The sequence below is a fragment of the Gastrolobium bilobum genome, unplaced genomic scaffold (assembly GCF_033153095.1).
Source record: "Gastrolobium bilobum isolate Gb01-03AN ecotype WA unplaced genomic scaffold, APGP_CSIRO_Gbil_v1 utg14467, whole genome shotgun sequence".
In the NCBI taxonomy this organism is placed as follows: Eukaryota; Viridiplantae; Streptophyta; class Magnoliopsida; order Fabales; family Fabaceae; genus Gastrolobium; species Gastrolobium bilobum.
Genome location: NW_026897136.1, coordinates 193,701 through 218,787, shown reverse-complemented (window position 1 = coordinate 218,787; position 25,087 = coordinate 193,701). Strand labels below are relative to the sequence as shown.

Here is a 25,087-nt window from a genome sequence, read left to right as displayed (position 1 = left end):
TAAATAAAAGACTAAACTTAGGCAAAATGTGACATGAACAAAGACGACAGATAATAATTTTAACTAAATACGGTGTTCATGTCCTAAGTCTAGCCTAGGCCCAATGGCCCCAAAATGCAAAACAAGCCTACGCCCAAGCTCATCCTACGGGTCTCTTGCCTGCCGCTCCAACACCACTGGCATTACCTGAAATAAAGTCCTCAAAGCGGGGTGAGATATACGAATATATCTCAGTAACACAGAGGTTCTGGAGAATACTCCGCCAAATGGCTCACTTCGATGCATATCAATAACATAATACAACATTTAAAACGAGATAAAACAAGGGATTTAGTGAAGTAGGGAAACATAGGGAACAAAATACGATGAAGCTGGAATGGTCGATGCCAATACCACGCAACATTCGGCCTAGTAGCCTCGACACATAGCCTACGGGTTCCAAACCAAGGAAGTGTTCCCAGAACATCAACCAAGGCACCCTCCATCCATATAGACCCGAGACTTCCTGGTGTGCTCCTCTACGGATGACACACCACGACCCCAGGTCAACTGGAACTCCCTCATGGCGACCTATCCAGTGGAAGTCCGTAACGCCCGAAGGAAAACTGTCTACTGGTCTGAGACTCGGCACATCTTATGTACCACTAACATACAATAATGCATGAACATATTATACTACATTACCAACATACACCTCCAACCACTACCCTCAACGGGCATGGTGGAGCACACACAGGGATCAAACTCCAGTACCAAGGGATTACCTGAATAATCTCCTCCGCTTGATAGCTCCCAATCACAGTATCACCAAGCTTGGTTCACCAGAAATGCCTACACATAGGCCATTTCCATTTCAATATCAACCAACCAGGATATATGCAAGTTCATCAATTATACATGCATAGGTTCAAGACAACTTACCACAATCCCTTTGGTCCGGGACCAAAGGCAACCCACCAAGCTCACGGTTCCGAGTTCAATTCCGTGGGAGGCAACCTACAATGATCACACAAGGATCATCAATACGAGGTGCAATCAACCAAGATTACAAAGCACCAAAATTCCTCCCCCCCACAAGCAAGGTTCGGCCACCATAGGCTTAATTAACAAAATATTTTTTTTTATTTTCTTTTAATTATTCTTTAGCATCCCAAGACTACCACAACCCCATTTTAGATCCCATTTTCCCTCCTACACCATCACAACATCATTTTTCCAATTATTTCCTCTTAGGTCCAATGTACACTCTCACACACTCCAAGCATTTTTTTCTTTAACTTCCAATGCATCCACTCAACACACAACTCATCCAAATACCAATTAACACTACAACACATCAATCACATAATTTCACAACATCAAACCCCCTAATTTGCTCACTTGGCCGAAATGTTCATGGCCTCACACCAAGGGATATCCAATCCAATTTAGCAATTTAATACATCATACAATCCTACTATTAACTCATATAAACACCCAACAACTCAATTACACTATCACATAACATCTCAATTCCACAAAGTCATAGCATTTCAACCCAAATTTTCCGAAGTTATAACTCAACTTTCACCAATAATTTTTATGACATCAATCACTCTAAAAAATCATTCTAAGCCATTTTTATCTAATATACAATTACAATTTCAGCTCTCTAACTACATCAATCAAACAACCCCTCTTAGGTCACCATAATCAAATTAATTTCAAAACTATAAATGGGTGAGAATGCTTGCCACCAATCAACTCCTAGGCCACCAAAGAGTGAGTTTCAACCTTTGAACGGTCCAAAACCGCCACCAACCACCACCAAAAATGGTAAAAACCGCCACCAAAGGAGGGAGATGATCTCCCCAACCACTCAATTTTGTGGCTCACTCAAGGAAGGAAAGATGATCACAAGCTAATTTGGAGCAACTTTCATGTTCAACACTTTTGGATTTGAGTAGGTTTTGGATGTGTTTTGGTGGTTTGAAGTTTTTGAAGCAAAGCTTCTCACTTCTCCAATGGCGACCACTGTAACATCCCGGGCGCTGACGAGGGCGGAGAGTGATCGCTGGTGCGCAAGGGCACGAACAAGGAGCGGCTCCTGGCAGAGAGTGATCGCCGGTGCGCAAGGGCATAAATGAATCGAATCAACACCCGAAAGAGAGGGATTCCAGAGACTGTGCTGGTATGGGACGGTACAGTTGGGAATAACTTATAAGAATTAATTGGTACTACCTATACTAACAAGATGCATTTACTTTTCGGTAGCCCAGAACAAAAGAACTCCATAGTTAAGTGTGCTTGACTTGGGGCAATTCTGGGATGGGTGACCTCCTGAAAAGTTCTCACAGGAAGTGTGCGAGTGAGGACAAAGCATGCTGAAAAGTCTTGTGTTAGTGTGTGGGGACAGTCGTTGATCCTTGCAAGTTGCCAGGCGTTACAAGTGGTATAAGAGCAGGGCCTCTCATCCAGTACGGTGTGGTTCGAGGACGAACCAGGCAGAAGCTGGTGGGCATGTAACATCCCGGGCGCTGACTAGGGCAGAGAGTGATCGCCGGTGCGCAAGGGCACGGACAAGGAGCGACTCCTGGCAGGCTTCCAGCGACGGGGGTACATGAATGAATCGAATCAACACCCGAAAGAGAAGGATTCTAGAGACTGTGCTGGTATGGGACGGTACAGTTGAGAATAACTTATAAGAATTAATTGGTACTACCTATACTAACAAGATGCATTTACTTTTCGGCAGCCCGGATCGGAAGAACTCCATTGTTAAGCGTGCTTGACTTGGGGCAATTCTGGGATGGGTGACCTCTTGGGAAGTTCTCCCAGGAAGTGTGCGAGTGAGGACAAAGCATGCTGAAAAGTCTCGTGTTAGTGTGTGGGGATATTTGTTGATCCTTGCAAGTTGCCAGTCGTTACAGCCGCAGGTGGAGAGGAAGGGAGGAGAGAGTGTGTGCTAAAATTTTGTGTCATGCCATGTGGCTAAGTCCACTTAAGTGAGGTGGGCCCCAACGCCACCTCACGCGATTTCAAACTAATTCGAAGTCCCGCCTATTCCGCTAAACGTCCATAATGTCATAAACTATTTAGAAACTCTAATTTTTAACATTAACCATTGTCCTTTAATTGCCCTTGATCAGATGAATCCGGAGTTTTCCGGTCGTTCGGAGAAATCGCAGTTTTAAGCTGTGATGCGCGTCGTGGGCACGCTTCCCCAAACACACCAATTTTCATCAATTTTCACCAAAAATCATATTTCCTAGTCCTAAGTACCATTTATAAATTATATCCAAGCCTACAACTCAAAATTCATTCGGCACACTTTACGGTGCAACTGTACCGCAATATTTTTACCCGGTAAAAAACTATTCACCAAATTTTCAGAAACTTGCCTAACCACTCAATTTTTCGTTCTGAGTCCATTTCCAGGGTTAGTTTTATCATTTGAGACCTCTTACTCAATTTTACTTTCTTAGGGTTACGTGTTTGGCTAATTACCGTTTTACCCTTCCTTTGTATTTTTACCTTAATTTCAGGATTTCACTAATCCTACCCTTTAATCCACATTTAATATATTAATACATGTTTTAGAAATGTGAGATGTTATAAGGTATTGGTAGAGCTAGAAGAAATAGAAGAAGAACTAGCAAATGAAGATTTAAAGTCGTCGAAATTTCGTTTCTTATACGGGTACCCAGCAGGGTAAATGATATTTAATGGAAGTGAACTAGGACTTTTTACTTGATCCGGATTATCACGCATAATAGGAGAAGGAGTATTGCGCGATACAGTGGGAGAACTAACATTCGAAGGAGACTCTGAACCTAGGGCATCACTAGGGTTGTGGCAGACTTTGGAATCCGAATTGGAATCACTCGATATATAAATAGGATTAACCATCCCGTTCAGAGTTTTAGGAAGAAGTGATGAACTTTGTTGCGACAAATTTTTGGATATCCCGCGATTAGGATTCTGGGATGAGGATCCAATTTCAAAACATCGAAAAGAAGAACAATTATCATTCAATTTAGCTTTCTTCCAGGGGCAGTACACTTGCCAGTTAGCCACAATTCCCCGGTCCCTAACGACCTCGACCTAGGTAAGGACCTTAGAAGAGGACTGGTAGAGTCAGACCGTTCGACCGTTCTGATAAAATTCATAAACTTGCGATTATCAGACATACCCTAGCTCAATGAAAGGAAAAAACAACTAGGAATCAGAACAAGAAGGATAAAAGCCAAAGCAGAAGCATACCTGAGTTTTATACTTCGGACAAGAAGTAGAAGAGCAGGACGTGTCAGCACCAAGAGAGCTAACCAGAAACAGAATGCTGAAGAAGAAGGCTTTCACAATAGAGATAAGTGCTTAGAGTGATTTTCTTCCAACTAAGTAGCTTAGTACAAATACGAAAAGTCACCAAAAGGAAACCTAAAACCTCCCACATTTGTCACTAATACACCCACATAATTACGGTGGCATTAAATGCCCCTGACAGTTAACATCCAATCAATCGTCCCAAAATGGCAAGGTAATGATGGTCTTTTATTGTGAACACTGCAATGCAATGCAAAATGAAAACGTGCTAAAGACATACCGCGCACATAAGATATATATCTCACAACTTTGTAAATACCAAAGCTGCGAGCTAGGGGCAACTAATCTGGATAAAATACAATAGGCCCGCCAAGGGTTAAAGCCCAAAGACTAAAGGCCAAAACAAATAAAGGCCCAAGCAACGTGCGATATCCATATCGCGCAGATTGGAGGCGCGATGGCTTTATCGCGCCCAAACCGCCTTAAATATGACTTCAACGTTAAGGAATAGGTTAATAAAGCACGCATAAGAAGCCATCACACCTCAAAACCAATACATGAAGGACAACTCCATCTTGCCACCACTCTACCCAGATAGCTTGACATAATAGAGATAAGGCCATAAAGGCACCATCTGAACTTGTAGCCCATGAACAGCCAATCAGAAGGCACACCGCCTGTCGAAGGCGGCATCAGACTCACTATATAAACAAAGGATACAAACCCAGGTAGAAAAATCTAATTCAGTAAGAATATCATATAAGCCTGACTTTGATAATGACTTGAGCATCAGAGTGTCATTGCAGGTACCTCCCAGTCAGGATCATTGTGCCAAAGGAGAATCATACCCATCGTATTATCAACAACTATCAACAGCCCAGTAAACAGATAACTCAACCCAAAGTCTTCTCACATCAACCGTGTGTGATTAGGCCTGATACATATTGGTCAACCCATGTTGTATTGGTCCGACCAAATACAAAGTGCACTACTTCTCCAATATGCATATCTCTTATCGCATCTCTAAAACCTTTTATGTGTAAGGGTCAGAAAATAAAGGGAATAATATCGATTTATAACGCTTAAGGCTTTGTTTGGGAGTTTGGAGGGGAAGGGAAGGAAGGGGATCAAAGGGGGAGGGAGGGGAAGGAAGGGAAGGAAATTTGGAGGGTATTCTCTTTCCTTGTTTGGGAGTTAAAAAAATAGTAAGGGAGAAATTGGAAGGTCAATGAGAAATTTACAATTTTACCTTTTTTTTAAATTAATATAATTATTATATTTTACAAATAAAATTAAATTTCAAATTGCTAAACAAAATTATTTATGTATTTTTACACTACTAAAATAGCTCATATTTTCAACGAAAATTCTACATTGAAAACGACAAAAATTCTGTCAAAAAAATATTTTTTCGTCGGAATACTTTTCATCGAAGGCGATAGAATTTTTATCCGATCAAATATTTTACAAAAATAAATTTTCAGTCAAATTTCTCCTCAGAATTTAGTTTTCGTCAAAAGTTTGACAAAAATGTTTTGTTAAATATTTTCAAAAAAAATTCCTTCAAAAGTTTTGATGGAAAAAACAATTCCTTCAAAAATTTTGACGAAAAATTTTCCGTCCAAAATCTTCGATGAAAATGTGTCTCAATGAAAATTTCAACGAAAATATATTTTTAAAAATTTTTGAGGAAAATGTTTCTCTGAAACTTTTGACAGAATTTAGATTCTTTAAAGAATTTTGATGGAATAATTTTTTCGTCAAATTTTTTATAGAAATGTTTTCCGTCAAAACTTTTTACGAAAAGTTTTCAATGGAATTGTGTTTCATTAACAATTTAGAGGGAAATATTCTTCGTCGAAAATTTTGACGAATATATTTTTTTGTCAAATACTTTGACAGAATTTAGATTCTGTAAAGAATTTTGACAAAAAAAATTTTCTATCAGAATTTTTTACAAAAATATTTTTCGTTGAGAATTTTCACTGGAAATGTGTTCCGTTGAAAATTTTTATGGAAATGTTTTCTGTAAAAAAATTTGACTAAAATATTTTGGACAATTTTTTTTATGGAATTGTTTTCTGTCAAAAAATTTGGACGGAAATGTTTCTGTTGAAAGTTTCAACAGAATTTAGATTCTATCAAGAATTTTAACTGTTTTTTTTTTTGCGAAAAAATTTATGTCAGTGATTATGGCCAAATATTGTTTCGTCTCTATTTTTGACGTAATGTGTTTATTGTAAAAAATTTAGTCACTATTTTCGACGAAATATTTTTCATCGATAAATTCTGTCAATATTTGAGACTTTTCTAATAATGTCACATTTAAAAATGATACATATTTATGTAGTTTTTACATTTTAATGCTAAGGATAGATAAGTAATGTTTAATATTTTCTCCCTGAAAACCCCCAAATTGGGAGAACTTTAATTTTAAGGGTGAGAAGGGTTTTGGAGAATTTTGCAAAAATCCCCAATTCCCTTCCTCCATTTTTTTAAACTCACAAACAAGGGAATGTATTAATAAAACCAGTGTTATTAAAACCGGTTGACCCGGAAACCGGTCCGGTTATAACATTTGACCGCTTAAGTAATTGACCCGGTCATAAACCGCGGTCCGACCGGTAAACCGGTACCGGTTTGCCCTTCAAACCGGTTTTTCAAAATTAGTTACAAAATCTTTTTTTGCAGCAAGTGAGATTCGAACACACTACCTTGGAGTAAAGAGAGCCGTTTCCTACCACTACGCCACCATCACTTGTTGAATAATTTATACCATTTAATATATTTATCATATAACTTTTAAGTTAAGAGAATTATTTCAAAAACTGCATGTAATGGGGTTCGAATCGAACCCCTTGCATTAAGGATAAACAACATAGCAAATACCACTAAACTACATCAGGTTATTGTGTAGATGGCACCATTTAATATATAATTAAGTATAAAATATAAATTTATATATATATATCCGGTTCATACGGTTCAACTAGTGACCCACCGGTTGAACCATTGACCCAGTGACCCGGTACCTAGACCGGGTCAATGACCGGTCCGGTTCTAATAACATTGAATAAAGCCCTCCCCTTCCCTTCCTTCCCCTCCAAAAACCAACTCCCAAACAAAGCCTAAGGAGCCATACAGTAATAAAAAGTTGGTTTATGATTTCAATACTTGTGTTTATGTTATTATGCTTGTGTTTTTTTTTTTTTTTTGGGTATAATTTGGAGGTATCCCAATTCAACCTCCTCCGGTCACTTTGTTCTCGGAATACGACCCTACCCCTCATTAGAACAGAGGGTGCATTGAGTTTCGCTATCGGAGGAAGGATGAGATTAATCCCCCAGTCGATATAACCAATATGTAATCTATTACACAAGATTATTCAATAAAGAGGTGTCAAATTAATCCCTAAGTCAAAGTTACTAAAATTTATCTAATGACGAGTGGTTTAGATAATTTGTACGAGATTATATGTTAGAATCTCAATACTATTATTATATTTGATATTTGATTCCCGATATCTACCAATAGGGGTCGTTTAGTGTTGTGGGGACCCCAGCGACATTGAGTTTTGCCCCCCACCCCCGCGACACTCACACGATTGTGCCAAGTGACACAATTTCGTTAGTACCGTTATCGTAAAACTTCGGAATGCCGTAACTTTTGACTCGGTATCCAAATTAGATTTTTTTTTTATTTCATATAAATTTTCGAGATCTACGCAATGACATTTTATTTGACATATTTTATCTTCCATAAATAAAGTTCAAATTTGCAACAATAGTTCCACAATCACAAGAACATTTAGATTCAAATTCAATTTTGCAACAATAGTTCTATCTGTTATAGTTGCAGCAGCACCTGTGCGAGACAATAATTAATTTCAAAATTTGTTTTTGTGAAGAAAACAAAAAGAAAAAAAAAAGTTGGAGAAAAAAATGAGGTGTCATTGCGTAGATCTCAAAAAGTTATGTAAAATAAAATAAAAAATATCTAATTTAGACAGCTGAGTCAAAAGTTACGGCCTTCCGAAGTTTTACGGTAACGAGATTAACGAGATTGTGCCACTTGACACAATCGTGCAAGTGTCGGGGGGGGGGGGGCACGACACTAAGCGACTCCTATTGGTAAATATCATGTATCAAATACCAAATTGGTACATTAAAAATTTAATAGCCCTCCATTGGTCAAAGAGCCATTATTATATAATAAGAAAAAATAATCCCCAACTCATGGGACAACTCATATTTCCCCAATCTTAAAATATTTTTTCTCATAATTATTCAAAGAAAAATTCATTAATAAAAGATTAAATTAAGCTGGACCTCCTTGGAAAAACACAACAGGACGTTGCTTTATTCTTGAAGAGAATAATAGTTTTGCTTCTTTTTTATTTTTATTTTTGTTTTCAGAAAAAGAGGAAAAAAGTAAAAAAATAAAAAATCCCCAGTTGAAGCGCAAGGTAAACCTATTGGTATAAGAAGCAAATAAACATAGGTAGCCTCCTACTTCACTCAGTGTTGGCTAAATACGGTTACCGTACTGGTAGCAATGGCGAAGGGTGACGACGCTGTGAGAAGGAAGAAGAACAAAGCTATTTGCAAAAAGCTTAGAAGCAAGAATGACTCTTCCTCTGTCTCTGCAAAGGTAGCCGCACTTATCGCCGCCAAGAAGCGCCGCAAGGCCGGAAAACGCCGCATGTGCCAGGTACCTCTTTTTTTCTTTCATTTCTTCTTTTATTCTATTGGCAATGAACACTATCTTGATAGAATAAAACGCGTTTCTTTTTATTTAATTTTTGATTTGGCTAATTAAGTTCCATACTCTGGCTGTTCTTATGTCATCACTTATGCTTTACTTTTGCATTATTCTTTGATCATTTATGTTCGGGGGATGCTATTTTTCTTTCACGATCTTACAGTTTTTTTTTTTTTTTTTTTTTAATTTATTCTGAAGCCATTGGTTCGTTTTTTTCTTATTTTTTTTTTAATTTTTTTTAACTTTTTTTTTTTCTTTCACTTTGGGTGGTTTGGTTTCACGGCATTTTCTGAACTAAACTGAATTGTTATATAGAATTGCATTCCATGGCATTGGTTCTGTCCTTTCCGGAAAATGACAGAATTATAGTGTACGAAGGATTGCAATCCCTTTGCAATGCTTCCCAATAAGTAGCATTGAACCGTATTTGTCAACAACAACGCTTTTATACTAAGAGGAGAATCATCAGAAGCACCGTCCCAAGCTTACTTCATTTTGAAAGGACTGAACTCTTGGATTCTTCCGAATGTGAGCCTAGAATGATACCCTGGATTCCTCTTGAGGTCGTTGAGAGGGATTTCCGGGTTGGTTATTAACCATTGATGAGGCACGTCAAGAACTTGGTTTTCTGAATTTGGTATCAATCCTCGATGAAATTTGGAGGTATAAATCTAGGTCAAACTCCAGTTGAAAACGCTTGAGCACCACCTTATAGAAGTCCCCCAACATGTTGCGTTTGGGCAGAAACAACTCCTTCACTTTGCAGCTTCTAAAATCTTCTTGGTTTCGCATGTTTCTTCCGCTTTGAAATATTGCTCCACGGTGATCAGCCACCAATAGGCTTCTTCGCCTGTAGATTCTAGAATCATCTCTAATTTTGGATATCATAGCTCTCGGATCGTGAGCTGCGATACCACTTGATAAGAACCCAGACAACAGTAATGATAATTGAGATGGAAATTTGGGGAGTTTGTATTAAATCTACTACTTTAATCTATAACAGTAGTGGAACTAAGCATTACAATGAGATAGCAAATTACAAGAAAAACTGGAAATAAAAAGGGATATTTGGCATTTGACAGGCCAGTCTCTCTCAGCTCTCTTCTATTACTAACTTCTTCCATACCTATTCCTTCTCCTCTCTCCTATTTAACCGATTCCCTCCCTTTCAGCAATTGCACCTGCTTTTCCCTCCAAGTGGAGTCACATTCCTAATGCTTTGGGTGGGAATGTAACCCCTACACCCCTTCCTAGAATACACTTTAGGGTTAGGGGTTTTTGGGTTCCTATCATTTTCCCAATTTCCTAGTTTCTTTATATTAGGGATTGTAAATCGTGTGTATACATATAATTAGTCACGCTGAGGATTTCCTCAAGGAATTCAGAAATTCATCTCTAACGAAGATGTTAAGAATGCATTGGTGCTATTATTGTTATAAGTGTTTGTAGAATTGTATTCATTTTGATTTCTTCTATAGTTGAATTGTAAATTGACTTTTTTTTATGATATTACAGGGGATGTGCTTTAGTCTACCTACTCCAGATGATCCATTCAATGATCAATATGGAAAAAAAGAATTCAAAACAATAGTTCCTAAAAAGAAAAAAATTTCTCCAAAAGATGAGATGATTCCTCTTAATGGGAAGAGTGCACCTGAAAGGAAAGGAACAGTTGGTGGGAATGTTTCACAGAAATTGAATCATTTACAAAGGGAAAATGAGTATGTCACAGCCACCAATAATCTGGGTCAGAAATGTATTATTAACTCAGAAAGGAAAAATATTAAGGGGACTGAGATACCTGATCTTTGTGGTGCCCAACAGAATGATTGTGAAATTTCAGAGTTCCCTTCTAAGTTTGTTTATTGGTGTCTAAGTTCAATTGAAAATGCATTGCGTCATGGTGATGCCTACACTGATGGAGAGGGCAACTCTTTCTTTCTTAACTCATGGGGATTAGAATTTTCAAAGTGTTATTCTACTGGGAAAGATCTGATGGAGACCAGTGGATCTTCTGCTACTACTGTGCAAATTGCATGGATGGTTTCTGGTGCAGCTGATACTTTTGTGAGAAAAGAGAAACAAGGCTTATCCTTTGTCAGTCCCTTTCTTTTGTTCCTTGTACCTTCCCAAGAAAAAGCTGTCCAGGTTAGATAAATTTCTTCTACATGCTTTCAATTTCATTGCTGATTCTTTTTCCTTTTTTTTTTTCTTAGATAAAAACCACTATACTGACGCATGCACCCACCAACATGTCCTCCCTCCTCCTCCTCTCCTTTTATTCTCAAAAGGAAGTTGAGCCATGGGACCCTACCATCATTGTCTTTAAATTTGATGTTATTTTTTATTTATTTTTTGTATTATTTGAAGCTTGACTTTATTTTCAGGGATTACAAATTTGCTTCTGTCAAATTCAAGAATATATATTGGGTGGCGTCGCATTTCATTCTCCTATAAACATTTAAACACCCTATAATGGAGAAGATTTATGTACTTATTCATTTAGTGATTTAGTATGAATGCTGTTAGAGAATAGTAATATAAACCATTAAAAAGGCCCTTACCCAACACTTTAAGGTTTTGAGTTGAATCGGTTCTTTATATGGTATCAGAGCCTCGTGTTCCGGGTTTGATCCTTACCGCCCCCCCACTTTCTCTTGTGGTATTTCTTAGCATAGGTAGGTGAGCCTGTACATTGTCCACCCTTCAAACCCAGTGGGCTCTCGTGTGAGGGGGTGTGTTAGAGAAGTATATAAACCATCGATAGGCCTTCACTTAACAGCTTAAGTTTTTGGGTTGAATTGGTTTTTGCAAATGCCACTAAGCCACAGTTCATGATATGACTTTTTGTTATGCTATTTAATAAAAGGCAATATTGATATAAGGATTAATAAAAGGGATGCAAATTTCACTAATTTTGCTTGTTGCTGTGGACCATTACAAACTCTTGACTTGTTTGTTGAAACTTGGATTCTAAAAATCTGAAATTGATGCACAGGTTCGAACAGTTTGCAAGCCTTTAAAATCTCTAGGAATACATACAGTGAGTATCCATCCAGGTGCTTCCTTAGATCATCAGATTGAAGGGTAATTGTTGAAACTTTATCTTTGTTTTTCATTGCATGATGTGTGTGACCACAATGGTATGATATGCTCAGAGCTTAGGGAACTTTTTCTACTGATTGTTTTGTTTGATAATGCATGCTGCTGTTCTATTATCCAAGTTTATTGGCAAGTAATTCTTTTCTGATGCTCATTTATTAAGCTTTATTTGGTAAGATATCTGGAGTCTTTTCTGGTTGATTTTTAGCCTATCGAATGGTATGGACCGAGGATTGGTGTGAGACATCCTTGTCTCATTTCTTACACATAAATTGTAGACATCTTTACCTTGATTCTTTCTTATGGCATGTGCAAATTTATACGTGAGAGCTGATGCAGTGCAGGTATAAGTAATTTTAATATGTATGTGTGCTTGCTTTTTTTTTTTTTTTTTTAGTACATTTGCTTTCTTTGTTAGAAGAGGAAATTAAATTAAAGAAACAATGTAGGGGAGGGAGTATATCAGTTGACGATAAGATATCCTGCTAAATGAAACAAGAACAATCTAAGCCCTAACAAGAAGAACATGTTTGTCACATTTCTTACAGATAAATTGTTGACATTTTTATCTTGAATCTTTCCCATGTGCATGTGCATGTGCAAATTTATACGTGAGGGCAGATTCAGTGCATGTAAGTTGTTTTAATTTGTATGAGTGTGTGCTTGCTTTCTTTGATAGAAGATGAAAATATATTAAAGAAACAAAGTAGGAGAGTACTTCAGTTGATGATAACATAGTTATCAATAACGCGCTATAGTGCTCCATCGAGCGTAACAGAGGGTCACCGCGATTTCTGCTATGCGATATTACGATTTGCTATAGCAGTTGAAATCACGTTGCGATGCTGGAGCACTTTAATTGTAGAAGACCAAGTCCTCTCCATCTCGCCTAGGACTCCTCTGCTCATATCCCTTTAGCTAGAGCCCTCCACCTTATGGGTCGCCACTCTAAGGTCCCTTGATTCCACACATAAACTTGCCATCTGCGAAGTCACCCTCTGCTGCGGAGAGCGCTGGTCAACAGGGCAGAGCTGAAGATGGCCTTGAATATGTGGCAACGAGTTGATTAGGTGGTGGAAGACTTGGTGGAGGCGGTGGGATGGGAGAATATTAACTCGGAGGCGCTGTGTTTGTTGGGGAAGTGTTCCGAATGGAAAGGGATGAAGGGAGAGGCTAAAGATGCATTCCACAAGTATTGCAATTTCTTTTTTCTTTTTGGTTAAGATATTAGGCAAATCATGTTTGTACTTTTTATTGAGTTGTGTTGATTTTATTTTCTTTTTCTTTTTTTGTAATACTAGCAATGGCATGACATTGTACGTTTAAAATGTAAAAGTTGTTAAAACACATTGTGTTACGATTATTTGTTAAAAATAAATGTCTTTATTTTTGAGCATTTATATGTGTAGTTTATCTATATTAGAGGGTTTATGCACAGGACTTTGCTGTTGTGCTATACCCCTACTTGCTATAGCAGTATAGCATTTTCAGGGGGTCGGCCAATAAATGTGAGAAGAAAGACAAATGCACTATGGATGATAAGATATCCGGCTAAAAGAAGCCAAAACACTCCGAACCCAAACAACAACAAAAAGACAAATGAACTAAGCAACACTTGCCAATCTCTCTTTATATATGTGAGAAGAAACCCCTTTGGACATACCATGAGGAAGCCAAAACTATTATCTTCCCTTGGAAGATGCCAAGGTAGTAAATGACTCATTTCAAAAGTTCTAGATTTTCTTCCAACTATAGACACCAAATAACAACATCCATTGCACAATGCGAAAAAGCCGGCAACGGGATAGTGACCGGTGGCCTTCAAGAGCACTGAAGACCCTGATAAAAGGCCGCAAAAAGGTGAAAGAAATGACTACAATGAAGGCAGACTTAGGGTTTAGCAGAAGAAGAGTCTCCCAAATTGGGAGCTACGATGCCAAGTTGAAATATGAGGCCATGTGTATATTGTTGCTTGAATAATCATGTACATAGGGAGCTGGCAATGGGACAGTGACTAGTGGCTTTCAAGCGCACTGAAGGCCAATGGCTACAATGAAGACAGACTTAGAGTTTAGCAGAAGCAGAGTCTCCCAAATCAGGAGCTATGATACCATGTTGAAATATGAGGCAATGTGTATATTGTTGCTTGAATAATCATGTACATAGGTTTGCAATATATAGACTTCCGAGCATAATTGCTTTCCTAATAAAGAGCTAATTCTAGGTAACTAAATAATTACTTGCCTAAAATAATGGCTAATCAATGGAAACAAAATATTTATAATAATTACAATTATATGATGAATGTAGGAATAGTAAAAGATGTGGGACTATGACATCACAAACAATGTGACTGGGGAATCATAAATTTCCAGTTGGGTTTATGGAGAAAGTACATCTCATTAGGAGTAAGAAGATGAAAACACAGAACACAATCAAACAGACCCTATCATTAATTTCTCAATTACTCATATTACTCTTGAAATATCTTGTGTATGAAGTCTGGCCAATGTAAAATAACTGGCTACTAATCTTAGAATAAGAAAACCCCATTACAAAAAAAATATACTGAAAGGGAGTTCCTTTGTGGATTTTAAGCCTGCAAATCAAGATTTTGATATTTTTTTATAGTAATGACTGCAGTTCAAATGAATGTCTTTTTACCTTTGAGAGAACCTTTAATTTGCAAATGACAATGCAAGAAGAAACATGTCCCTATTTCGGGAATAAGTAGGCAATTTCAAGGATTGACAGGACAAGATCCTTGTTTGCATGAATATTTTGAGCATGTACAAGAAATCTCGTATCTTTTTTATTGTTTTCTCACATCTTTCACTTTATGGTAATCAGCTTCTTATTCAACATTTGTTTTGTCTTCAACAGTCTGAAAAGTTGTGAGCCTGAGTTTCTTGTTTCTACTCCTGAGAGGCTTTTGGAGCTTGTTTCCATGAAGGCCGTTGATATTTCTGGTGTCTCTGTGCTGGTAGCTTTTCTTTCCAATGTCCGATATATCTTCTTCCTTTAATTATCATCTTATACTTAGTCATTGTTATTATCTTTTAAATAATTTTTGACAGCAAGCAACCACGAGGTTGAAATATGAGAATACAAACTTTCATGATTTAGTTCCACTCAGTATTCTTCTATCTATTCAACTTATCACATAGGGGAACTTGCAAGCACATTCCGAATGGTTTATATGTTCTAATTTTCAATTTTGTCCCTTCTCGTACTTTTGTCGTATTATTATGATGCATTTGGTAGTTGTTCACCTTCTAATGCTTTCATCTTACTTGTCTCTGATTGTTGTTCTGTGTTAGGAATGTCTATGCTAGACCACATGGGAATTATGAGTAAAGGGCATAGGAGGATTTGGGTTGTAACAACGAAGGGTGGGAAGGAAGGGGAAACAGTTGGAATTTAAGATTAAAGGGAGGGAAAGGTATGGGAGAGGATCGTCTAGCCATTGAGTGAGTTCAAGGGCCTTTGGACAGGGAGGTTTGCAAGTTTAGCAGTGTTCTATCTTTCGCTTTTTAAGTGATTCAGATATATATATATATATATATATATATATAATTGGGGTTTATTCCTATTTCTATAATGAAGTACCTGGTTCCTATGGGTCCCATCAGCCAGGGTCTTATTAGCTGCCATGCAAGCATCCGAGTTCAACTGTTTTCTCTCTCTCTCTCTCTCTCTATATATATATATATATATATATCCTTGTCTTGTGTTTTAGGGAACTAGTCCTAGTCCCAAAATTTTTTGTATTAATTTTTAATATTTCCTTACTATATTTTTGAGCTTAAACTATATTTAAATGGTACTAAATTTTTATTTTCTTAGCACTCAAGTCTTCGGTACTTTGTAAAATATTGAAAAAATCATGTAAGAACCTTGTGATAATAAAATAAATTAGTAAGCTAATTAGTTTAATCCCAAAAATATATTTAGGATTTAGAGGGTTTTACACCCCGTGCAATTTGGGCAATTTGGGTTGCGGCACGTTGGTGAGTGAAGAAGGGGGAACTCATAAAAGTGTGTGGCAAGATTGCTAGTGGTTGGATGCTTTGGGAATGACGAGTGTGGCTTGGGGGGTGGGGGTGAAATTGGCCGGTGAAGCTGTGACAATGGATGATACTAGCGCGATGAAGGCTCAAACAATAGGTAAAAAAAAATGGGCCACAATTTAAGGGTCAATTGTAATGAAGGTTGTTACGATCCAATTGCAAGGTATGAAACTTGAAGTCCCACTTCGGAAACATAAGGTTTTGGTACGGGGTTTATATGGACTTTGGGCTCTCCTACTTTACAAGTTAGCTTTTGGGGTGAGGCTCTACCAAAGTTCGTATCAATTGGTATTAGAGATCCATTTGTCTCCCAATTGCAATCAAGCGACGTGGCTGGTGGCATTTGCATTGCAGTGTTCGCCCAAGCCTAGAAAAAACTAGTGCCAAGCTAGCCCTATGGGCGTCGGGGTTGCGATCATGGTGGGATGTTACGATCCAATTGCAAGGTATGGGACTTGGAGTCCCATATCGAAAACATAATGTTTTGGCGTGAGGTATATATAGACTTTGGGCTCTCCTACATTATAAGTTAGCTTTTGAGGTTAGGCTCCTCTAAGGTTTGTATCAAAGGCACACAGGGTTTTACAGAAGTTGAGTCTCTTATATTGTGAGCTTTGATACCAAGTTGAAATCTATAGAATACTTAATATTATTGCTTAATTATTTATGTACAGCGGTTTACAATGTATACACTAATTTGAGTAGTTACTTTCCTTATAAAGAATTTAGGAAGAGCCTTCCTATACAATATTTGTATAACCACAAATCTTCGTATTCCCTTTATTTTCTTATAGTAAACCTCTACCCGGTGTTCCTTTGATGTATCAAAGTACTCTAGCAACAACATCTCGGTGAAGTATTCTTGCAACAACATCTCAGTGAGAGTCACACAGAATCAAGAAATTAACACGCTCACAGCAAATGTATGGTCTAGTTAATGTGAGATAATTTGATTTCGTGACTAGCCTTCAATAACAACTAGGATCAACAACTTCTTACCTTGTCCGAGTAGAAGTTTGATTTTGGAATCCATAGGTGTATCAATGGGTCTCCGCGCTCGCTTGCTTGTTTCTTCCAAGATGTCTGGAGTATAAGGAATGTGGCTTCTATGCTCAAAGAGGGGGGAACGAATTGAGTATGATAAATTTTTGTAAATTCCCTCTTGTTTGTTTCCATTTCATACAAGCTTTGATATATGAAAAGCTTATTAATATACTCAAACAATCCATAATATAACCTATTCTAGCGCATACAAGATATCAATGAAGCAATTAAAGTATTAGAAATAAAAGGTGAGGGTTAAGGAGATTGCAAACTTTATCCTTAAATACATTGCTATATTTAGGTGATAAATTTGTACTGAGTTGTGTTCGCTTTTGCCATGTAATTTCTCTTGTTGATTTAAGATTAACATTTGTCTTGTTGATTTAAGATTAGCATTTGTGCATAATTTGTTATTATTTTTGCCAAATTCTTATATTTGGGAATTGAGTGAAAATTATAAACATCTTTTAATATGAAAATTACTGTATGTGCTGGCATATGGGTTTCTATAAATAAAGTACTACCTGTATTGTATATGACTTGGTTTCAAACTTCTCTTTGTTGTAATTTATCTATTTATCATCATTTGACTAATTACTGTTTTGGCATATAATAGGTTATTGATGGGCTGAATACTATTTGCAGTGCTGGTCACACTGATACAATAAAATTGATCAAGAGTTTCATTTCTGGCAACCCTCGTCTTGTGGTTTTCAATGATTGCTTCAATCATGCATCTATACCAATGGTTCAGTATCTTCTGCCAGGATCAATTTGTAGACTCTCTCTCAATAAGTCAATTACCAGCCTAAGCTCATGCATTGTCCAGTCAGTTCAAGTGTGTACATCAGAAGAAGATAAACTTGTTGAGGTAAGTTTATTGGTATGCTAGGCATAAATTCCGTTTTATATAATTTATGTATTCGAATTAGCACTTGGGGATCTTTTTTTTTGGATTTTTTTTTTTTTCAATTTTTGTTGTTGGGCTACCAGTTCATTCTCTATGTTAGAGAATAATATAAACCATTAAAAAGGCTTTCACCTAACACCTTGGTTTTGGGTTGAATTGGTTTTTTACATGGTATCAAAGCTTCAGTGATCACAAGGTCATGAGTTCGATCCTCATATCTCCCCACTTTCTAGTGGAATTAAATAAGCACAAGGTAAATAAAAACTTGGGCCTGTGCAATATCCACGCTTCAAGCCCAAATGGCTCTTGCATGAGCCAGTGTGCTAGAGAATAATATAAGCCATTAAAAAGGTCCTCACCCAACACTTTAAAGTTTTGGGTTGAATTTGTTCTTTACACTCTAGAATAGGAAAAAAACCAATTTTATCAAACACAACATCTAACCATTTTTGTTTCACAGACTAGAAGTTAAGAAAAGAAAAAATTGTTTTGGGAACGTTGTCATGCACGCCCATAACTTGCAGAGCAAGCTTCAACTAAACTAACTGAACTTTTTGTAGCTATTCCGAGTTGTTACACAGAAAGCCAGGTAGGCTTAGCTACCTAACTGCAAGGTGTAACAATATTATTCTATGAGGTGCAGTACTGTAGTGCTGCAATAGGAGAAAAGTTTTACTGTAATAGCTTCTCGAAGGAGAGGCGTATATCGTTCGCCCCTTAGATTTGAGGTTTCAAGCAAGAGTATTGTTTGTAAGTTGCAGAAGGCAATTATTGGTCCTAAACATGCCCTCGTGCTTGGTTTGAGCATTTTGCTTCCACACTTCATGGGTTGTGACCCCTAACTTTTCATTCACAAGCAAGCATCCCATTGTTTAGTTGATATTATTTTTGGTGAATACAACTCTTGAAAATGCTTTTATGTTGTTGTTAGAATATTAGATATGATTAGATATGATTGGATTCTGTCTTATCCGTAAATAGTCTGACTGTATTCTGACTGTATTAGGATTAGGTTTGGGCCTTACACTTAAGCCCATTAGGGTCTCTATATATTGTAACTCCCTGACACAGATCAATACACAACGTATTCTTTTACATTTAACATGGTATCAGAGCTCTTTCGTTTTAGGAACCTTCGCTTCCGCTCAGAAACCTTTTTTTTTTTGCTTTAAAAACCTAAGCCCACTGCTTAGGAGTCCTCTTTCTTGCCGTGCGTCCTTCCGGCAAACCTTCTAGGGCTGTAAACAGCCTCTGAGTAATTTTTCCAAACGCGTCAGCACCTCCGACGGCCACCGGAACCACCGCCCGCCGTCAGAATCACTGTTCAGGCAACCGGAGACTTTTTCCGGCGACTTTTCCGACCAAACTTCACGCGATCAGGACCCTTTCTTCCCGGCGACCAGGTCTGTGGTGGTCCGGTCAGCAACGCATCTCCCACGCGCCGTCACGCGCCACCTGTCTTCATTGCGCGTGGGCTTCACACGCCACCTTCTGCCGGCGCGTGAGCACTATTCCGGCGGCTTTTTCCGGCCGGTCTTGGACAGAGAAGCTCGCCTTCTCCTCCCCTTTCTGGATCTGTGATTGTTTCTCTGTGGGTCTGACCTTAGACGCGTGGTTCTTTTTGATTGGATATCGTTTGCCTTCGTTTACGACTTTTATATTTTATCTTTAAATGGCAGCAGCATCTCCTGATCTCTCGGAGGTTAACTCTCCTTCTATTGTTGCAAATATAGCTCAGTCAGACAATGCATCATTTGGTTCAGGTTCGGACTATGCTGCACTTCAAACCCCTCTCAGGAAGGCTTCTCCTCAGTCTCAGCCTTATACTGGTAATCCCTTTGCTTGTGTTTCTCATTCTACATCACTTGGCACTTGAATATTTGACTCCGGTGCTACCGATCATCTCTGTGGTAATAAGGAACTCTTTACATCTCTTACTTATTCTGATCATTTACCGTCTTTTACCCTTGCGGATGGAACCAAAGCCCCAGTTCGTGGGATTGGACAAGCTCGTCCGACCTCTACCTTGGCCCTGACATCTGTCTATTACATTCCTGGCATCCCTTATAACTTAATTTCTATTAGTAAGTTGATCCACTCCCTCACTTGCACCATTACTTTCTCTAACCATTCTGTTTCTGTGCAGGATCCGGGTACGGGGAAAATGATTGGAGTGGGTCGTGAGTCACGGGGGCTTTATTATCTGGATGTGCCTCGTCCTTCAGTAGCATGCTCTCTCACCGAATCTCCACAACTTATCCACAGTCGCCTTGGTCATCCAAGTCTTTCAAAGTTGAAGAAAATGGTTCCTCTTTTGTCCGGTCTTCAGTCTTTAGATTGTGTGTCATGTCAACAAGGGAAGCATACACGCTCCTTTTTTGCCAGTCGAGTCAATAAACGAGCTGATGCCCCTTTCTCTCTTGTTCATTCAGATATCTGGGGTCCAAGTCGTACCTTGTCTGTCTTAGGTTTTCGGTATTTCGTTACCTTTATTGATGATTTTTCCCATTGCACTTGGACCTATTTAATGAAAAATCGTTCTGAGTTATTTTCCATTTATAAAAAGTTTTCTACTGAGATCCATACTCAATTTGGTGTTTCTATTCGTATTCTACGTAGTGATAATGCTAATGAATATGTTTCTATTGATTTTTCTAATTTCTTGGCCACACAAGGTACTTTACATCAAACTACTTGTCCTCACACTCCACAACAAAATGGGGTGGCTGAACGTAAAAACAGACATCTCATTGAAACTGCCCGTACCCTTCTTATTCATATGCAGGTTCCCCTTCACTTCTGGGCAGATGCTGTACTCATCTCTTGTTTTCTCATCAATCGCATGCCTTCATCTGTGCTCCACAATGACATTCCTCATAATCTATTGCTTCCAGATGTTCCTCTTTATCCTCTAACTCCACATGTCTTTGGTTGTACTTGTTTTGTTCATGATCTCACTCCTGGTAAGGATAAGTTAACATCCAAAGCCTTTCAGTGTATCTTTCTTGGTTATTCTCGTCTTCAAAAGGGTTATCGTTGTTATTCTCCCGACCTTAAGCGTTACTTAGTTTCCGCTGATGTCACTTTTCTTGATCAACAACTCTTTAATTCTATCCCATCTCAGATGTCACAGGTTGATCATGTACTTCCTGTCCATTTTCTTGACTTGTCTTTGCCAGCTGCAGGTGCTTCTATTCCAGATGAGCAACCTATTGCTTCTATACCTGAGGACCGTCCACTTCTCACCTATCAGCGTCGCAAAACTGTGCCTCCTGTCGACTCGACTCTTGCTGACTCATCGCCCACTGCTGTTGCTTCTTCCCCTCCGGATCCTTCATCAGAGACTCTTCCCATTGCTCAAAGAAAAGGTACACGTACTACTCGTAACCCTTATCCTCTTTATACCTTTTTGAGTTATGACCGTCTTTCTTCACCTCATTTCACCTTTGTTTCTAGTCTTTCTTCTATTTCTATTCTTAAGACCACAGGTGAAGCACTTTCTCATCCAGGGTGGCGCCAAGCAATGCTTGATGAGATGACTGCACTTCATTCCAATGGCACTTGGGACCTTGTTTCTGCTCCTCCAGAGAAGTCTATAGTTGGTTGTCGCTGGGTTTTTACTGTGAAAGTTGGACCTGATGGCCATATTGATCGTCTCAAGGCACGTTTAGTTGCTAAGGGTTTTACTCAAATCTTTGGCCTTGATTATAGCGATACATTTTCTCCGGTCGCTAAGATGGCGTCAGTCCGCCTCTTTCTTGCCCTTGCTGCTGTTCGTCACTGACCACTCCTTCAACTTGACATCAAAAATGCCTTTCTTCATGGTGATTTACAAGAAGAAGTTTACATGGAGCAACCACCTGGTTTTGTTGCTCAGGGGGAGTCTGGAAAGGTGTGTCGTCTTCGGAAATCCTTATATGGTCTCAACCAGTCTCCTCGAGCATGGTTCAGTCGCTTCAGTTCTGTTGTTCAGGCGTTTGGCTTAATCCGCAGTAAAGTTGACCATTCTGTGTTTTATAGGATTACATCTCCTGATAAGTGTATCTATTTGTTAGTCTATGTTGACGACATCATTCTCACCGGAAGTGATCAAGACGGAATTCGTCAGTTAAAACAGCATTTGTTTAGTACATTTCAAACAAAGGACCTTGGGAAGCTGCGTTACTTCTTGGGAATTGAGGTGGCGCAATCCAGACAGGGCATTTCTATCTGTCAAAGGAAATATGCCTTGGATATCCTAGAAGAAACTGGTATGTTGGGGAGTAAACCAGTTGATACACCTATGGATCCTAATGTCAAGTTATTACCCGGACAGGGGGAGCCGTTATCTGATCCTGGACGTTATCGGAGGCTAATTGGGAAGCTCAACTATCTTACTGTGACTAGGCCAGATATTTCTTTCGCTGTTAGTACGGCTAGTCAGTTTCTTGATTCCCCTTGTGATTCACATTGGGATGCTGCTGTGAGGATCCTCCGATACATCAAAGGAGCACCAGGAAAAGGTTTGTTGTATTCAGATCAGGGAAATACAGAAATTTGTGGTTATTCAGATGCTGATTGGGCAGGATCACCCTCGGACAGGCGCTCTACTTCTGGCTATTGTGTCTTCTTTGGAGGAAACTTAATTTCGTGGAAGAGCAAGAAACAACCTGTTGTTGCTCGATCTAGTGCAAAAGCTGAGTATCGTGCAATGGCAAATGCTACCTGTGAGTTAGTCTGGTTAAAGCAGTTGATTCAGGAGCTTCATCTTTGTGAACAGAAACAACCCATGACACTCATCTGTGATAATCAAGCTGCGCTACATATATCCTCTAATCCTGTCTTTCATGAGAGGACCAAACATATAGAGATTGATTGTCACTTCATTCGAGAAAAGATTCAGTCAGGAGAAATCAAGACTGCTTTCGTCAACTCCTCTGATCAACTAGCGGATGTTTTCACTAAAGCTCTTAGAGGTCATCGGGTTGAATACATTTGTAACAAGCTTGGTGCTCATAATATATACGCACCAGCTTGAGGGGGAGTGCTAGAATATTAGATATGATTAGATATGATTGGATTCTGTCTTATCCGTAAATAGTCTGACTGTATTCTGACTGTATTAGGATTAGGTTTGGGCCTTACACTTAAGCCCATTAGGGTCTCTATATATTGTAACTCCCTGACACAGATCAATACACAACGTATTCTTTTACATTTAACTGTTGTAATGCATTTTTTTAGATGCACAAGTTTTAAAAGCTCTTATGATTTTTATTAATTCTTGCAGAGCATCGAAGCCGTAGATCAATTCTGGACCAGACATACTCGTAATTCAAATCTGCTATATATTTTAAGGAAAGACATCAAGTGCCATACATTGGTCAGGACTCTCAAATCCAAGGTTTCTTCCATTTTACTTGATTCTGATGCAGCAAGTGTTCATGATAGGTAAATCATCGAATACCTTTTTACATATTTTGGTTTAAGTTTTTGTATTATGATATGTACTATAACGTAAGAGAACATTGTAATAACATAAAGGAAATCTAACCTACCTTAACAAAAGTATACTGAAAATGGAAATGTGTTGCTCAGGGCCTAATTCGGGCCATCATCTGTTATTACGGCTTTAAAGAATCTCTTTTTATATCAAGCTTCACTTGGTTTGTTTTATTTTTTAGGAACTTCCTGCAGTACTCATGTTAGTATCTATCTTATACTTTTCAAATCCACAAATCACCATAATGTTTGTTCCTATAAAGAAAGTCAAGCAATGGTCGAATTTGTGCACTAGTACTGACTATTATTTTTATTTTGAGAAGGAAGAAATGGCTTTCTTATTATTTAGTTAACAATGGTCCATGCATTCAGTAAGAATCTTTGGTTCTTATAAGATTCTTGTTGCATGGATGTATATGAAGGGATTTTATGTTAAAATATAAAGGTTTGACGAAATACAAATCTTAATAGTGAATGATTTTGTTGTAGCGCAAAAGAAAAAGGAATGAATGACATTCAAGATGATGTTGACAATACAAATCTTAAATGAATGTTTCTGAAACAAACTCATTTATATAATGATATCAGTGTCAGAAGATGCCCTATAGTACTATTCTTTTTTTGCATCACTGGTTTATTAGACTTGATAGGTCTCAGGGAAAGTTGATTGGAAACACTTCCAATTTACTTATCTTTTTTTATTGAACTTTTAATAGAAGCTTATGTGCGGTTTTGTAATACAGTGGGGATTCAAACAGCAGATCAAAAGCAGGGGTTTCCATGATTGATTTGGAGGATATCTTTACTACGGATATAGGAACGTATGATGTAGTAGTCCTACCTAGTTTTGTACCCTCTATGGACACTTATGTGCATATTTTGACAAAGATGGCTCGCCATAGTGTCAATGGGGTATTGCACTCTTTCTTAACAAAAAGAGATGCAGAACTTGCTGGACCGCTAATTGCAATACTTGAACAATGTGGGCAGGAAGTTGCTCAGACCCTGCAAGATCTGCACCATACATCGAACATGTTGGAAGATTGAATATTGAAGGTGCTTAGTCATCCCCATTCTGAAATTTTTTGCAATATTATGTCTCTTATAGAGACCATATGTTCCTGTGCTCGAGTGAGCAACAATAATATTTAAAAAAAAAAAAAAGTAGTGAAATTTTTTGAAGTTTTATATTGATATTTTCTTTCCCCTTTCCTTTGTCCGGAAGGGGAAGTTCTAATTTTTAATTTTTTGTTTGCACTTTTTCCCCTTTTCATTCAAACGTGAGTTTATTGTACAAACTTACCGTTTAAACAATTTTATCTCCACATTCACTTTAAATAACCACATTTTAAAGGTTACATTATTCGGTTTGAAGAAGCGTAAGGAGCTGGCCTGCCTCAAATTTCATAAATGCCTT

General features: G+C 38.2%; 1 protein-coding gene across 1 annotated transcript; it reads left to right on the top strand.

Annotated features, from left to right (window-relative positions):
* Nucleotides 1-8,834: 8,834 nt before the first annotated feature.
* On the top strand, nucleotides 8,835-24,931 carry LOC133304435 (uncharacterized). Its single transcript, XM_061504475.1, has 7 exons — nucleotides 8,835-9,012; nucleotides 10,579-11,211; nucleotides 12,062-12,150; nucleotides 15,049-15,148; nucleotides 17,896-18,150; nucleotides 23,459-23,619; nucleotides 24,414-24,931. Exons 1-7 carry the CDS (start codon nucleotides 8,857-8,859, stop codon nucleotides 24,715-24,717), a joined length of 1,698 nt encoding a protein of 565 aa, XP_061360459.1. The 5' UTR covers nucleotides 8,835-8,856; the 3' UTR covers nucleotides 24,718-24,931.
* Nucleotides 24,932-25,087: the final 156 nt, after the last annotated feature.